This window comes from Streptopelia decaocto (assembly GCF_964273445.1).
Source record: "Streptopelia decaocto genome assembly, chromosome: 2".
NCBI classification, from domain to species: domain Eukaryota; kingdom Metazoa; phylum Chordata; class Aves; order Columbiformes; family Columbidae; genus Streptopelia; species Streptopelia decaocto.
The window spans coordinates 32,182,444-32,200,785 of NC_138655.1; the positions used below are offsets into that span (position 1 = coordinate 32,182,444).

Consider the following 18,342-nt stretch of genomic DNA (forward strand, 5'->3'; position numbering starts at 1 on the left):
CATTAGTGGGATATCACACAGCTCACATTTTCATTTTTGAGAGTTTGAACAGAGCTTTTCCTTACCACAACAATAAGGTCAATGCAGTATTTGCTGGAAAATAAGTGTAATAGCACTGGAGTACTTTGACACAGGAATGCTGCTGTTCTGGGTTTACTTGAAGCATGCAGGCATGATGTCCTCCACTTCATTAGAGAAAGCAACCTAAGGATGGACTGGTTCTGCCTGGAGGGTGCATACACACAAGAAGTATGCCTCATAACTTAATGGAAGAAATCTTTTCTCTATTTCAAGTACCAAATATAGTGCCGTGGCTGGTAACAGTCTAATAAAAAGCAACTTCTGTGAGATGTATAGTTGGTCAGAAAATTAAATGATGGCACAGGGTAGAAAAGGCACCTAACTGTAAGAGGCTGTACGTTACACCCATTGTCATTTTTTCAGGCAAGTAAGTTTGCTAGAGAAAAGAGCATACAAAGTGTGTGATGCACACAGAACTGTGAAAACGAAGCAATGTCAGGAACAGCCTACTAGCACATGGATAAGAGAACACTAAACGCAAGCTCTGTAATGGAGGTTAGATGGGCATTAGCTGCTATGAAGCGCTAATGGAGTGAACAACAATGACGTTTAAATCATCAATATCCAGGTGCTTAGCATTACTTAGGAATAAAGCAATTAGGATTCAAAGAGAATAATTATCAGATTTAACAAAGAGGCCATTTAATGTTTGTCACCGTGTCATTACTCCTATTTAATGGTAGGGGAACACTAAGGAGTTAAAATGCATTGTGTGCACGGGTTAGATAGTACAGTGAAAGAAGTCACAACAGTTATAATTAAAAAGTGGGTAATTGCCACAGTTACTGCACAATGACATTGAAGATGCTATTGCTTGCCCCTACGCTTTAAACAGGAAGTAACAGGCAATTGTGTGTGGAGTCTGCTGAAAATATAATAAATTATAAATACTATAGATGGAAAATGCATGAATGACGCAATTAATGTGAACTGCAGCCCCAGCTTTGTCATGGTTATTTGGGCTTGTCACCTACTGAGGATATCACAATTTCTTTCTATTCTTAACCTCTTCAACACTTACACATCATGCTGTCGTCAGTCTGCTCACACTGGTGATGCCCAGAGCAGCCAAAATCTATTCTGTTTTCCAGATATTCTTTGGAGTTTACTTGAAATACATAGAATTCAGTTAAATATCCAGACATGCTGCAACAGAATATCCACCTGTTTTATTGGAAGTTAAATGTGGAACTGAGGGTTTCCAAAACTAAATGAAGAAAACTTGATGAAACTAATGCCTCATTTCCAGAAATGAGAGATATAGAATAGAAAATCCAGTAATCTCGATGAAGCATTCTAATCCTACTAACTCTTTTAAGTGACTATCAAAGAGGAGAGACTTCCCTTTCTCTTGGAGGAATCAGAGGACTAAAAAAATAAAAAAGAAACTGCCACCAATGGGCCAAAAGCAAACAGAGAACAGAATTTAGTGCCCTAATAATAAGAAAAGTAATTGCTGCTGAATCAAATTTCTCTCTTGATAAGATTCCTGAAACCACTAAGTACATATTACCCAGTGATGTGTGCATTCTTGGAAAAAGCTGCTGTGAATCTTCAAGGCAGCCCAGGCTTAAGTGATGCGCAAAGAACCTGTGGTAATGATGATGACATTAAAAGGTTCATAGAGCCAGTATTAATAGATGGAAGCAAGATGAAGCACTAGTTTTCTGCAAGCTATCATAGGCAAATACACAAAGCTAAGAAGAAAAGAGAATGTGAATTTTAAGAACAGCTGAAAACAGCAGCTGAACTCTTCTATCTACAGTCACCTAGAAAATATGAAGGGGTTTGAAGAACAAAGACAAGCCAGAACTAAAATTCAGTACGAATTAGAATTCCACCAAATAACTCCATACTAGGAATTACACTGAGCAAACATTGCAGTAATTTTGAGACTTTGCTCAGCAATTGATGCCCACAAGATAGTATAATTATATTCTTGCTCACAATAGATATAATGCATTATCTAGAGAAGTATATCTCATAGGTGAGAGTATTCTTTGACATATCATCCTAGAATGACACAATAATTCTGACATGAAAAAACACTTGTTTTAGAACAAAAGAACTGAATTCAAAGTTAATGGATACTTTCATTCAGAAATAAAGCAAACTTATTTGGTCAAATCTAATAATTTTTGCAAATAAAAGTCCAGTTTGAGCACTACATAAAGAAGATTAAATGAGCCGTACTTTGAATATTTCGATCTTCCCTGATTTAGCATTATTTTCAAGAGTCCCATTTCAAAATTTCAGTAAAATGAAATATTGCACTTTAAAAAATAGTATTTTTCAAAATTTAGCTAGGTTTTGTACCTTTTTTGGAAACCCATAAACAATACTGGATGCAAGAACATCAAAATTAACTCCCTCATGAATTTGTATTAAGCAGTGAAAATAATCAGGCTAATTTCTCTGTCTAGCATGAGTAAAGGGAAACACAAAAGAGAATTTTAAAAGTGATGTTTACTATTATAGTTTTATTAGTACCCTGTCTTAGCAAACAGTAAACATATTCTTTAAAAGTGAGGATCTTACTACTGTTGACATTGTCCTTTAAATAAACATGTGGGACAGAACGGTTGTGCTTTGTTGCAGGAAATACAATTACCAGCCCTGTAAGCATCAGTGAAAACAGGTAAAGATTTAAATATAAGGGATCCCACTGGAACTTCTTCTGAAGTGCATTTTTGGAATTGAGTCCAAAAGAGAAGAAATGACACATTTTTGGTGTAATTAACAAGAAGCAGACTTGAAGTATAGGGTAGTGAGTCATCAGGGAGTTAGCTTCAGAAAATCCTTCATGCAAAGAATGATGCAGAGCAATTGTCATGCTGGCTGAGAATATACACACTGCTAGAACTGTAGCCAAAGAAAAGCTTGCTTGAACTCTACTTCCAAAAAGATACTTCTTGAACAATTCTTAACATCAAATATTAATGTGAACTATCAGGCAAAGCAGGGTAGAGAAAAAATAGAAATGTTTTAATAGGTGCGGAAAATACCAGTGTTGAGCACGTACTGAATAAATCTGAGTAAATTACTGTTTTTCTATGAAGAATGATTAAAATAATATATTTTTTCCATTCACTATGACTGCTCCATTATGTATCATTAGGGTATGGAGATTTATGCATGCAAGTATTTGCCAGGCAACAAAAAGGGGGATGTAGGAGCTATTTAGCATATGGCAAAAGAAAAAGTTAACAACAAGATTCTACTTGCTAGTTTACACAGTGGGCTTTGCCCACAATGGGCTAATTAACCTTAAGAAGATGCAAGATGAAAGGGGGTAAAAATCCATCTCAATTGGCAGTGCACTGTGCATGCTACAGTACTAATGATCTAAATTTATCTCAAAGAAAAAGATATTTGGTGGAAATTAGAAAATCTGAAAATTAAATTAGTATGGACCAGTTGGCCTGCAATAATACCTTTTGTATTATTAACAGGACGATTTACAGACTCTGAGGCTAAATTGGTAATAGCAAGTTAAACAGCACCAGGGAGCATTTCCCAAAAAACTGAAACTAAACCATCTGGAAAGTTAAACAGTAAGAATGGTCATTGGCACTGTTTTGGCCTGGGTCAACAGCATTCTCCTAAACAACTTCTGAGCACAGCTGAGATGCTCTCATAGGTCCAGAACCACTCCCAAGGCTCACTTTGCATGGAGACTTCAGTCTCCATGTCCAAAGCAAATACCATTTAGGAGTATAGACAAAACCTGAGTTTTCTGGAGGCCATTTTACCTGAAGGTTAACCTAACCAAAGCTATTTAGCGAAGTTATATGGAGAAACAATATCTATAATTTTAATGAACAATGACCAGTCATTTTTGGACCTGGACACTGTATGCCATTAAGAAGGAAATGCAGCAACTTTATATTTCCTCTATATGCACTCTCTGTGCCAATAACTGTTTGACAAAAGCCAGAGGGCACTCAGCCAAAGACTCCATTGTGGAAGGAAAGCCATTCTGATCCAATGAAGAGAAAAACAAGATGCTTTGACCACCACTTAGGGAAACAATAACATGATCATCATCAATCAAAGCAGAGCTGGGTAGCAGAGAACACATTGCTACACTCTTAATATGTCTAACAACACTGTTGGTTAAGCCCCTACCTTACTTGCCAAAGTGAGTTGCTTTCTTAATCAAAGTTTAGAGATCAACAGCAAGTGGAATTACTGGATAAAATGAGGTGAGGGGTCTTAACCAGCTCCCTAACTCTGCTGTGCACATATTTGATATGAATCTGCAAAGTTAGAAGATGAATGGGAGAGCTTCAATCTGCAAGGCTGCACTCACAATGAACTCTGACTGCAAAATTGGAGCCTAATACAAGAAAATATATTAGGTTCAGTCTTTGAAGACTAAACAAATCATTCTGCACAAAACTTGATTGTCTTTTCATTATGACTAAAAAACAGTCAGGGTCAAAACAGCCAGTAAACAGTTACGTGTCCAGTTAAAAGTGCAAGCCCAAATTAAGTGGTACATGTCTGCAATGACTTTACAAACTAGGGGTAGGAGATATTCAGCAACTCCTAGAATTTGGATCAGAATGAAACTACCATTACAAATCACCTTCAACAGGAACCTTCTTATCTTAGCAGGCAATTATGCATAATTATAACAGAGGGGCTCGGGGAGCATTTTATTTTAAATATTTATTCTGAATGAAACAACAGGTTGGACTGGTCTAAGGGGTGGCCTGATGGATCAATAATGTGGGAATTACTATTTTGTGCTTCCTCAGATGTTACTTAAATATTTGCATACACAACATTTGCATACAACATTCTAACCCAAGTTTTGCCTAAAGGAGTATCATTCAAAACAAACAAACCCATAACATTGGTATTGTCACACTGCTTTTGTTACAGAAGCCTGATATTCTGTCTATCAGATTTCAACTAAAATTATCTTTTTCTTTTCTTTTTTTTTTTCAAAATAAGAGATATCATCCAGGCTACAGCAACACACACCAGTCTCACAAGCAAAATATAAATGCATGCTATGCTGTGTTTTAAAAGGGGATGCTGACTATGCAACATGATAAGATTCATAAAATGAGAAAATCATCCCCTTTTAGACTTACTGTTTGAACTTTGTGGAAATCCAGGTAAGGAGGATGGACCATTCATTCCAGGCAGAAGAACAGGAGGAAGGCCAGGGAGTCCTGGATAAGCTGCTGGCAAACTGATACCATGAAGAGAACTGCTGTCCATCATGCCTGGCTGCTGTACGGTTAATCCTAGCACGTCAGTAGCCTTCTTTATACGATCCAATTCTTGCTGTGCCATCAGCTGTCTAACCGTTGTAGGAGCTAAATAATCTTTCTCCCGATCTAGCTGACTTCCCACAGTTTCCCTCACTTTTGTAATATGTTGTTTGGAAAAGATATGATCTCTTATGGACAAACGCGCAGAATATTTTACGCCACATAGTGAACATTCTGGCTTTGTCCCATCAGGTCCAGTCTGATTTATCATGAATGGCTTCCCTATGTTAATTTTGAATTTCTTTTCTTTAGCCCGGGCATTCTGAAACCAGACCTGGACCACACGTTTGGGCAGGCCTATCTCATTCCCTAGCATTTCGCATTCCTGCATGGTTGGAGTCCGATAGTCACTAAAGCAAGCCTTGAGAACTTTAAGCTGAAGGTTACTCATTTGTGTTCGGAAACGTTTGTGGCCTGGCCTATCACTGTTTTTGGATTTAAAGGGATTGCTAGCTCCAAATGGGTTAGGTGAACTTGGATCAGCTATGCTTGAAGTTTCACTGCGGTCAGCATTATCATCCGGGTCATCAGTAATGTAGTAACTTTGGTCATGATCACCATCTTTTTCACTGAAATGTATTGAAGGGCTTGTTAGGGAAAAGAGAAATTTATCATCGGTATTCTCATTTGTAGGTGTAGTTGCAGCTTTTGGTAGCGTGTCATTTACAAGTGGTTTTGGTTCTTTGGGAGGCGATGCAGGTTTTGCATCCCCTGAACTGCCAGTCGTGCTTTCCATTTCATTGTTTCCTTCATCTCCTGTTGTGGCATCACTAATTGCTGTATTAATTGATGAAGTCTCATCGAAGTCAGTCTTGTTTTGATCATATCCAGAGTCAGCAGGAGGGGCATTCAAATTTTCTATATCCTCACTAGACTCTGCTTTAAAAGAAGAAGGACTTAAGAGGTTCTTCGGTGACATTTCTGCAGTTTTGCTAACAGGGGTTGATACAGTGGAGGCTAACTCATTTTCACTTGATAATTCCGTTTTTGCTAATGGCAGTGATGGGTAATCAAAAAATATGTACTTTTGGGGACTTTCTCCTCCATCTTCAGTTGATATCAAAGGACTTGGAGGCAAACTATAACCAGCCTGTTTTCCTTCATTCCAATGTCGAGAGCGAATGTGACTTTCTAAAGCTGATTTTGCTTTAAATAGAGCTCGACAAAAAGGACACCTTTTATGGGACTGGGCTGGACCAACTGCACGGAACTGTCCCTTTCTTTCTCGGGCTCTTGTGTTCTGAAACCAGACTTGTACAACTCTCTTTTTCAGTCCTACTTCACGTGCAATGTGATCTAGCATCTTTCTGGTGGGGTTGGAATCTAGTAGGTACTTTTCATAGAGTATTTCCAGCTGCTCTGGAGTAATTGTAGTTCTTAAACGCTTATCACGATGTTGATCTTCTCCACTGTTCCCTCCCTCTTTCTCACTACAGTTGTTGTCTTCTTTTTCATCTAGTTTTCGTTTCAGGGAACCAGAAACTGTAGCAGGGTGTGCTGTATGTGATGATCCAGTTTGCGGTGGCATCTGAGCAAGAGAGCTATTAAGTAACTGTCCAGTCATCAAAGGATTATTTGGGTCAAATATCATATAGGGCATATCCATTGGTCTTTCTAAAAACTGAGAGTGAAGAAATTGGTTTTGGGCTGCTAGGAAATGCATGTGCTGGTGCTCTTGCCAAAGTTCTAGAGTTGGAAAGGCAACTGTACACTGATCACATTGGTACTGTAATAACTGAGGAGGTAGACTGTTCTGTAGAGGAGTCATTGAAATTGGTAAAGGACTGGAAGGAACAGGTGTGGTTTGTGATGCAGAAGGAGGCCTCCCTACTATCTGCGATTGTTTTTGTTGCTGTGGTTGAGAAGCTGAGGGCTGAGGGTCAGAAGAGGTCACTGGTGTAGACTGCACTGGTTTAATGCTTTGGGAAGTTGCATCAGTTTGCTTAGAGATGGTTTCATTTTGTTTTGGTTTTTCTGTGGACTCTGGTTTAGGAGAAGCCTTCTCAGGTTCTGGTTTGGGTGATGGATTCAAAGGAGTACTAGAACCAGAGCCAGAGCTTGCTGCTGTGACTGCCAGGCTTTTTGATGAGTCGTTTTGGCCAGAAACTGTGCAGTTCTTATACATTGTTTGATCAGAGGCATCCATAGAATCTTCAGTTTGGCTTTCATCTTGAGCATCGTCATCTTCGTCTTTATAACACTGCTTTTTCTGATGTGTAATCAAATCAAAGATCCTGGGAAAAACCACACTGCACTTTTTGCACTGATATTGCATGTTACTGGTTCGAATGTAACGCTCATTCGTCAGTTCCCTTTTCTCATTGTCTTTAGTTTCAGCTTGATTTTCATAACTTTTGCGAGCTTTTTGTCGTGCATTTTGGAACCATACGACAATAACTCGAGTAGGTAGGTTAAGTACAGTTGAAAGTTGTTCGATTTCATCATCCTTTGGATAAGCATTTGTGTCAAAGAAGTCTTGCAGGACACGAAGCTGGTAGTCAGTAAACCGAGTCCTAGATGATCTCTTGCTGAAAGATGCATCAGACTTGTAGGGTTCTACAGCTGAGGGTTGAGGATCTATTCTGATATCTTCCAATACTGTTATGGGAGGGTTGCTGAAGTTATAAGGAGAATCTTTATTTCTCTGTCGTTCTTTAAACAGAGTATTACGAAACCAGTGCTTGATAACTTTCTGTGAAAGACCAGATTTCTCAGCCATTTCTTGGATCTGCTCTTCACTTGGAGAATTGTTAATATCAAAATAAGCCCGCAAAATTTTTAGCTGGTCATCTGTGATTCTCGTACGTGGACGCTTGAACTGAGAGTGCCGCAGGAAGTTTGGATCTAACCCCAGCTGCTGCTGACAAAGCTGGGTAAGATCTGCAGATAAAGTATCCATTGGTGGCAACTGGAGGGCAAGCTGAGGAGGCAATGCAGGATGCTGCACTGGCTGCATCATAATTGGAGGGAAAAGTGGGAGATCAAGTGAAACTGGAAGCTGGACTTGAGGTGGCGCTGACGGTGGTGGTGGTGGAGGAGGAGGTGGAGGTGGTGGAGGAGGCGGCGGTGGTGGTGTGGGTGGTGGAGCTTGCAAAGGAGTGGGAGTTGTGTTTTGAATTTTTCCAGCCCCAGCTGAAGAAGTTTGAGAAGGAGTTGGAGGAGGAGGCGGTGGTGGTGGTGGAGGAGGCGGTGGTGGAGGTGGTGGTGTTTCTGGAGAAGATGGAGAAATTGGATAAAGCTTGTCATATGCCTCCCTGTACTGTCGGGCAAACTTTTCTAATGCCCCATATGGAAAAAACTGTCCATGTACATGTTCTTGATGACTTTTCAAAATAAGAATGTTGGAAAAGAGCTTACTGCAGGTTCCACATTCCAGTTTGTCTGTGTTTTCACCTTCACCAGTCTTGCCTTTTTTCTGCACTTTTTGTCTGTTCTCATTGTATTGGATAACTAACTCAAACCCAAAGTTCTCCAACAAAGCCTTGGCTGCATTCCCCCTTGCTCCAGAAGCTATTCTGGGTGGTGGAATGGCCGGTTCTGAGGATTTTGGCTTTTTCATATCTTTGCTTTCTTTTAGTCCTTCATTTTCATTAGTAAATTCTTGCTTTGGCTTCTCTTGTTTCTCAGAAATTTCTTCTGACTCCTTATATGATGGCATATCCTTTATCAGCTGGCAGTCTGTACTTACTAAGGTATTTTGCTCCGCTTTCATCAGCTTGCTACTTTGCTGCTGCTGTTTCTGGGACTGAAGTTGAGGTTGGGTGGATTGATACTGTTGTGCTTGTTGCTGCAGTATCTGTAGCTGGGTTTGGCCAACATGGTGCTGGGTTTGTATCTGCTGCTTCAAATCTTCTAGCAGTGATCCTGTCATACCAGCCATTCCAGGCATACCGAATGTGGCAGAACCAGGCAAGCCCAGATCTGGGCTTAAACTGAATTCTGTCCCAGGTATATAGAATGGGAAAAGGAATTGAGGCTGTTGAAATTGCAGCAGTGCTTCTGGTGTCATTGGAAAATGAGGCAAAAAAGCTGGGTTTAGAAACTGGGGTTGAAAGAACGCAGCTTGCTGTTGCAGTTCATGCTGTAGCTGCATTTGAAGTTGTGCTGGTGACTGGGGTGGGTGATGCGTAGGCTGAGCAGAAATTAATTCAGAAGCTTGCTTTTTATTTAATTCTTTGGCATCTAAATGTGTTTCTTTGCTGTTAACTGCTGGTAAGCTCATAGATTCTAGCATTCCTTGGCTGGGGCTATTAACATTCCCTGCTACACTATTTCCGCTACTTATGTTACCACTTGGTTCTAATTTTGCAGCCCTTGCCTTTGTCTGATGAAGCACAGATCTCATATGGATTTCCAATGTAGAACTTTGGCTATACGCAACATTGCAAATGCTGCATTTGTAGGGTTTGTTGTCAGTGCTGTTGTTGGTTTCTTGAGGGACAGGACTTGATGCTTCCTGCAAAACCTTTTTGAGTTTATGTAGATGGGACACTGAGTTATAGTGGACCAAGAGAATGTTCTTTTGGGTGAAAGACTCTTTACACACTGTACACTTATATGGGCGAGATGGATCTAGAAATTTTTCCATAGTAAAATTTGGCCCTTTTCGAAAAGGTAAGGTCCGCTTTGGTTCTGAGCCCATATCATCTGGAATAGAGCTACTATCACTTCCTACAGGACTTGCTTTACCTTCCTGGTCCATCTCATAATCTCGTTCTATTTCCTGTTCTAGCGCATGATCATCTTGTGCCATACTTTCACTTTCTGCCCAGAGTTCACCATTGACTGGTAAAGATGCACACAGCTGCTGAAGTTCAGCTTCATTGAGTTCAGGGTGGCCTGCTTCCAAGTGTTTTTTTAAAGCCTGGAATGTACGGAAGCTACGTTGGCAGAGGCTACACATGGTAGCTGCCCGAATAGCGTGATACTGGGAATGTATCTGAAGCTTCTGCATAGTCTTAAAAGCCAAGCTACAATGGTTACAACGGTACTTATAGACATGGCGGTCAGAAACAGAGAGCTGTTGCTTCTTCTGCTGTTCATTTAGCTGATCCGTCACTGAGTCGGTGGTCTTTATATCTTTACTGCTGCTCTTATTCCAATCTGGCGTTTCAGTAGATTCCTTAGGTGGCTTCTGTTCCTCGGTCTTAATTTCCATTCCAGTTTTTGATTCATCAGTCCCAGGGGTATTTTTCTCATCCACAGGACTTTCACCTAGTTAAAGAAAGTTAAGTGTCTTTTACACAAGCAGAAGAGAATAGCACATAGCATTAATGTTTGGGTTTGTTTTAAATCAGAAATCAAGAGAGGCACCTGGTACACCACGTGTTGGTCTAGCAAAGCATAGCCACTCATCTTTCCTCCAGAGAATAAAGAAGACAGGACCAACATGAAGTTAAAAAAAAGTAATAAAATCCAAACATGATGATCAGAATGGCAGTGGCAGTGGGCCTGGGAGTGGCACAGGGCTTCTCTTTGTCATAAGGTAGGGGTTTATTGGTACAATGGGAGCACCAAACAAGAAAAAGAAACACAACAGTAGGGAAGAGTGAGGGATTTCAAATGCAGTCAACAGGTAGGACAGGTGATTAGAAAGGAGGAAGAAAGTGGGAAGAGCATGCTGTGAGAAGTAGCAAAGTAGCTTCACAGCACAGAATACAGTAAGAGTCCAGGATAAGAAATCTGCTACGGAAAGGCAGGCAGGATCATTTGCCTACCGTTACCTGTTGGTGTTTGTGAAAGTGCCACTGCCTTTTAGTATTGGGTCCTATTTGCTGGTTAAAGAAGGAGGGTCTTACCTTCAAAGTGGCTAGGCCACTACCACAAGCAACATACATGTGGCATATACGTGCATCCTAGTAGCTCTGCATGGTTGCAGTCAGCCAAATCCAGGCCCCTTGTAATTTTTCTCTTTTTGTCTTTGTGGCTATGTGCAAGCCAAAACAGGATTCAATTTACTAAGAAACAAGTGGTTTCTAAATTCATAAGTTGCCCATGCTTAGTTTTTACGTCTGGGCTTTTTCTTGCATACCTGGATATTTCCCAGATCCCTCAGCTGTAATTGTTGCAGGTGTGTCACGTTCAGATTTCTCTGAAGCAGCTGCTGGCAATAACATACTATTGGGCATCATGACATCCGGTACAGGAACCTTTGAAAACCAAGAACATGCTCTTATTACAGGACAAGTCACACTATTTAACACCATACAGCAATATGAAATTATAATTCTAAAGATCCACCATATCAGGATCAAAGATTGACGATACTAAACCCAGATCTTGGTTCAGTCCTTAACATTGGTCTCAATGTCACCACAAAGGCTTTGACAGCTAAGTCCAGTTGGTTGGATTTGTCAGGGGAATTCTCCTTGGACATCCTCCACAGACAGATAAAATGTTGAGATATGGACACCAGTCAGTTCTTGACTAAGGGCTTTCCCACTTCACTGCACCTGTATTGTATTTTAAACAAATGCTGGACCTTCCATGATCTTTGAAAGAAAATTATAAGTTTATTTCCATACAGAAATAAAAACTTATTTCCATTTGAAATACAATTTTTCTCTTTCTTGTCTTCAGTTGCTTATGTATCTTATTCAGACTGCTTTATCTGTTGTGTTATGCTTTCAAATTATAGACAGAAGTCTTTGATGGCTGTATGTCTAATAGTACTCAGTTTAGTAAGGTGACAAGAATATTTGCTCAACACTTCCTGTTTTCCTCTTGTTTAGCTCTTTAAAACACACTCATATCTGAAAGAAAGGGTTGTCTAGGCATTCAGACTAAGACTTGGCAGGACTGGGTTCAAACTCCTGCACTGCCAGATTCTGTCTAAATGACCTTGGTTAAATCAGTTCAGACTCTCCTGCATCTCCTCATCTCTGACATAAGGATAGTACTTCCTTACTTCTTACAGAGGTAACAAGAAAATCCAGAGAGGAGATTTCTGAGTGGTAAAGTACTATAATAATGGGAGCTACGTACGTTACTAGGTATGAGTAGAAATACCCTTTGTTCCTTTTTAACAGTTTAACAAACTATTTTAAACCTTTATTAGGATACATAAGAATTATAAATATATGTATGTGTGTATTTATACCGATTGCCTATTGGAAAAAAAATTCTAGACAAATTTTTAAATGCCCTGGGCTTAGTGTATTTATAATTTAAACATGGTATTAATATGATCCTCTCAGAGGAATAGTGACTTTGATTTTGTTTGGGATGGAAGGACTTCTAAAAAACAATGGTGTGGGTAAATGTAAATGTCCCAGAGCAGAAAAAATTGCTACAAATGCTATTTATTTTGTCATCAGAGAGTTCAGATATGGACAGAGCATATTCATGTTAGCACCCAGGAAAATTTAGATGACGCAGATTATGTTTTTCAACCTCTTTTTCTGTCAAACAACCTTTTTTTTTTCTCTCAGGAACACTGAAATAGGTCCTCATGACCTGACAGGAGAGATTTCAAAGTTGTGCTCTTATCAGCATAGAGGGAATCATGGAGAACTTGAAAAGAAAGCTAATAATCCTCAGTAGAAAGGTTTTCTTTTCCCATTTTTTTCCCATTTTTCCTAAAAGGGTCTGTTAAAGGTAAATTTCTATGGCATTTTCCTTGTGGTGGGCCAAAATTACATGGTCTGGCAGAGCTAGAGTTAGTAGAAAACCAAGGAAAATAAAAGAAGAAAGAAAACTTTAAACTGCTTTTGTGGACCCTCAGTTCTGTATTTGATCATCAGCACTAGGCACAAGGAACCTTAGACCTTCAGTCAAGAGCTCTTTCCATTCTTTTTTTATTTTTTTGCCACTTTACTTGGAAATGAGGCGATAGGGCTACAACCACAACCGTATAAATGAAGGAGGAGTTTATGAATAGAAATAGAAATAAATGCTTAAGGAGGTGGATCATTATGATTTCCAAGTGCATTTCCTTCTAAAAAGGCAAGACAACCAGAATCAGGGTGTCCTAGGAGGTCTGTCTTCTAACTGAATCTCTGATTTAATATTAAATACTTTCTAGACCTGATTGTGTCTTTACTGACATTGTTTTGAATGGTGCCGAGTCATTATTCTTTCATAGAAGTTTATTATTTTAACATGGTTTGTACAATTTTTGCAGTGAAGAACAGGGTTTTCCTGGTGAGGCTAGAATGGGATTCATCCTCCAAATCGAATTTGCTGGTTATAACATTCACCCTAATTATGGAGAAGCCAGTTCAACTCCCTGCCTGATCCAGGGTAGGTACTTGAAATCATATATTCCATATCCTAAAGAACTGACCTAATCGGATTGCTGCCTATTTTTGGACTTGCTTTTCTGTTTTGTACTTACATTTTATTCAAGAAAAAAGAAAGGGTCTTTTATGCAGAGGCAGAAAGCAAGAAACAGGACATTCTGTACAAGAAAATTCTGTTCTCCAGTTAGCACCATTAATGATATTTTACAGTGTATTTCATGTAATATAATGCAAGTACAGCCCGGCTATACACAGGAATTCTTCTATGTTTGGGGACTCCATTGTACAGGGAACTCCTGTTACATTACAAACAGGAGTCACAATACCTCTGAGACCTGGATATTATTAGACCCAATTTACAGGTGTGCACTTAGAGACATAGACAGGCTTGATTTTTCCAAGGTTAACATCAATGAGGAACTGCAGGTTTTCAGCATCTTTGAAATCCATTTTCCCAAGGGACATCAGTGACTGGATGAGCTGGCAACAAAACCTAGAAGTCCTGACCCACTTCCCTCCTCAGGCTACCTGAACACTGTAACACAACAAACGCGTTGCCCAGGGGCCCAAGTGCATTTCTGCAGCATGTGTATCAGTACTTGGAATACTTACTGTCATGAGCAGTTTCTCCACACAGTCAGGGGACACACTGTGCAAATGGGTCAAATGAAGCTGGAGATGCATTTTGTTGCTGAGGACATCCTGGCAGAGGGGGCAGCAGATAACAGGTTGCATTGAATGCTGTGACAGGACATGCATCTGGATACGATTTGGGTCCCTACTATTGTAGTTACAATAAGGACATTGATAGAACTGAAAAAAATCAAATTAAGATGCAGGATATTAGTCAGTGTGCTTTTTATAACTTGCTGATATTGCTATTTCAACAGCATATCATCTCTTTTTCATTCTTGAATTATCTGAAAGAGTTCTAGAATGCAATTAAATTAGTACGTTTTCTTTTACCTGCTCATGACAAAATTTATTGTCCTCTGGAGGCTTTGATTTTTTAGCTGCACCATCCTCTTCTTTTGCCAGAAGAAGCTGTTGTGCCCCTACCACAGTGTTCACTTTTGATTCCTTCTCTGGTGTGACTATTCCTGTTTCGAAAACATAATTTTTAAGAACATATTTTAAACTTTCAAATATCCTGTTTTACAAAGAGGCTGTGATTCCAAAGCACTGTATTGTCTTTGAGAGTCTTTTTTTTTCAGTTCTGAGAAAAAATGTAGTTGAATAAAATAACTCTGGTAAGCACAAAGGTGAAAATACACTTTTATCCTTGACAGAGACTCTAAAAATACATTTAAAAATGGACTTTTCTCTGCTGTTTAGATAACCTTAGGTTGCCTTTAAAAATTAATCAATAATGTGCTTTCTTTAGCAGCTCAGTATAAATTTGTGTATTACATTAAAACAAATCAGCTTTCGCTCAAAAATCCTGTTTTCCAAAATAATTAATTTGCTGCTGTTTAATTACCCTCTCTTTTCTAAACTCTCTGAGCAATATGATTATTGTGCTGTTTTGATAACTCCTGCCTGGTTACAATTCTGAAGCTAAATATAGTGAGGCTTTAAAAGAAATACTGTGGAGAATAGGATTTCAGAGCTAAATTAATATTAATTATATACAAAGATCAGTCATTTGGGATTGCCTTAGATGTTTACACTGTGAATTTTTATAGTCTGGCATTTGTGATCAAAACCAGAATATAATTGTTTTCTATAGATAGTTCTACTATTAAGTATTAAATACTATATTTAATATTACGCCTGAACTAGCTGTGTAATGCAACCCAGTCTTGCACACATCAAAGAAAAGAGTGCAATTCTAATTTCCCAGTCCATCAGAAAATTCTTTCCAGCGTCAATTTGCCAGATAATCTCTTCTGCTAGGCTGGATATTACAAGAACATTGGGTAGGCATGTCACATACATCTCACGACAAACACAAAACCTCATTTACCAACCATTCCAATCTCATCATAGTGCGGCATCATCTGACCTTTTTTCTGCTGTTTATTATGAGTATTTCTAATTTTAACTTTCAATTTTCACCATCTTCCAGTCAATTTGCAACTAAATTATTTCCAGGGTGAGGACACTATCACTGGACACTGGGTGCAAATACATCTTGAAATGCAATGAAGCTAAACCATTGATTGCTATCAGACCCAACGTAAATATATAGTCCAGGGGTAATCTGATTGTATGCTGTGCATGAAGATTTATCTTGATTTTTTTCAATCCACATAAGGTTCATATAAATGAACAAATTGCACCTTATTGCACAATAACCTAGGATTAATTTTAAAATAAGGTCATAGATGTTTTGGCAACAAACTAAACATGAACAAAGAAAATACTTGTATTTTTCTGTACACAAAGCCAAGAACTTTTTATGATTATTGTTTTCATATAGGCTTTGTGAAATATTTGATATTAAAAGAGTAACATTAAAAAGAAGTAAAATAAGAGAACTGTTTTCAAGGTAAATACCAAATCCTCATGGTGCAGTTATAAAAAATTGAAAACTAAATCATAAAGGGACATTTTTTGAAGCGTGTTTTTTAAAAAATAAAATAAAATAAACATATTTTATGACTTATATGTTAACAGTGATTTCCTACACATTGTTTTTCATTCCTAAGTTGCTAATTATTTTTTGGTGTAATTTAGACCAGCAATTTTAGCATGTTCTTGCTCAAATTGGTTTATTCCTGCCATATTTCCCTGCTTTTAATGGCCAATTTGTCAACATTGGTTTAATATCCAAACAAGCTGCCTTTTGGAGCCCCACCGAATTTTTACACTCGCAGGAACTGATCCTGGAGGCCTTATTTAGATGGCTCAGTCAGAGCCGTGCCAACGACCTGAAGGGCTGGCGATGCTTAAAGGCAAAATCCACATGATGCAGTCACATAAGACACCATTTTATTACTCACTTTAGTTTATGATAATACAGTACTCCCTGGCCTATCTGTATTTACTCAGCAATACACCATTATTATTTAAATATCTTAACCATGAGAACTACAGGAAGTAAAGAAGTGACACACTATATTAACAAAGAAAGGTTGCTTCACAGTTTTTAGAAGGATAAGTTCAAATTATTAACCTCTCTTCGCTTCCAACTGTCAAAAACATCTAACAGTTGACTATTGTTTCTTCCCTTTATCACAAATCACTTTTAAAATGTCCCTTTTTAAAGACAAATGGGCCAGAATCTCAGCTGGTGTAAACAGACACTGTTATATAGGAAGCTGAATTTAAAAACCAAAGCCAATTCTGCCTTCTCTTGCCCTGATCATAGTAGATTGTTCTCAACAGGTTGTTATAGAAATTAGCATGCAAATTCTGTTCTAAAATCCACTTGTGAAAATGCATTGAACTGTGTTTTGGCAGTAGTATGTAACTGCTACACAAATTTAACTTGGAGAGCATTTTGTGTGCGCCTGGGCACACACAAGGTTAATATTACACATCATCTTCCACCACAGGATGGAATAACTTAATTACTTCAAAGGGCCTGTAATAATCATGAAACACATAGTTCTTGTTTCTATAAAAACAAGGGGGGGCTGGGGGTGGTTACATTTTCTTTTGTGGTTAATATAATAAAACCGTAGAGTTATAAAACACTGTGCTGGGGTCAATAAATGCATAACAAAGCACAGCTTTTTACTATGTTTACTATGATATTTATATAAACTGTCAAAATTTAGAAGGGCTTTGTTGGTTTTGTTGTTGTTGTTGCTCTGGATTCATTCAACCTCAAGCACTGTAACTTCTTAAACGACTGAAGTTACATCTGGCCCATAGTAAAGTAACTGAGACCGTGACTTAGGGTGAACTTTGCAAAAAAAAGCGGGTTGATTCTTCCCTCTGGCACAGGGACACCACTTGCCTCTGCACATGGTGAGGACCAAGCCCCCCAAGCCAGAGTATACATGCCAAAACCAAAGGAGATCAGCTCCTTACTCAAGCACATGGTTCAACTATAACAACTCAGTGCCTCGTCTTGCTATATCAACTTTCTGCTTTCTGTGTTGAATTCACCATTTTAAGGAGCTTCCTGTCAGGAGGCTGAAGAAAGTTATAGTCTCATAGGAAGGGTTTCAAAGGAGGAGGGAGAGAGGAGAGAAAAGATTATGCTCCCAAGCATGCCGTGTGGCACTGTTTTCATAGCTAGATGTTCCACTGGCATGCAATTCTTACTAGGCAGCTGTAGGAAAACACTAAATCCAGTTGTTATTCATGTTTTAAATATGCAGTTTTTATTCTTGAGACACGTTATTTGTTGCTGGTGTGGGGTTTTTTTCTGAATTGTGAAACATAACTGTAATTCATTTTATAATATAAAATACACAGCATTGTTTTAGATGAATAACATGATTTCAATACATTTAGCTCAAAAACTAAGTTTAATTATAAATAAGTGCCATGAAATAGACAAGTCGATGATTGCCTGTCTGTTACAGAATTATTTAACTTACGTAAGATTGCTAATATAAAAATGACATAATTCACTGCGATTCAGCTGCCATCACCTTCGTAACATTTTTGAAACCACAAAATAAAAATGTTTATGTGACTACCAGGGAACAGAAAGTTAATAAAATACATATAAGAGTGAAAAAAAAAATCCTGCAAAAGCTATAATCAAAATACTATTTTTGTATTTACCAATCTATATATTTGATAAAGATTGCATAACTTAAGACTTATGGCAC

At 38.5% G+C, this 18,342-nt stretch overlaps 1 protein-coding gene across 1 annotated transcript in view; it reads right to left on the bottom strand.

Annotated features, from left to right (window-relative positions):
- The window catches only part of ZFHX4 (zinc finger homeobox 4), a 153,994-nt gene that overhangs the window by 4,913 nt on the left and 130,739 nt on the right, over nucleotides 1-18,342 (bottom strand). Inside the window, exons 6-9 of the mRNA XM_082045664.1 lie at nucleotides 14,564-14,709; nucleotides 14,222-14,422; nucleotides 11,401-11,518; nucleotides 5,187-10,583 (exon numbers count right to left, since the gene is read on the bottom strand). Of these exons, the coding sequence (XP_081901790.1) occupies nucleotides 5,187-10,583; nucleotides 11,401-11,518; nucleotides 14,222-14,422; nucleotides 14,564-14,709 (5,862 nt within the window). The remainder of the gene's footprint in view (nucleotides 1-5,186; nucleotides 10,584-11,400; nucleotides 11,519-14,221; nucleotides 14,423-14,563; nucleotides 14,710-18,342) is intronic.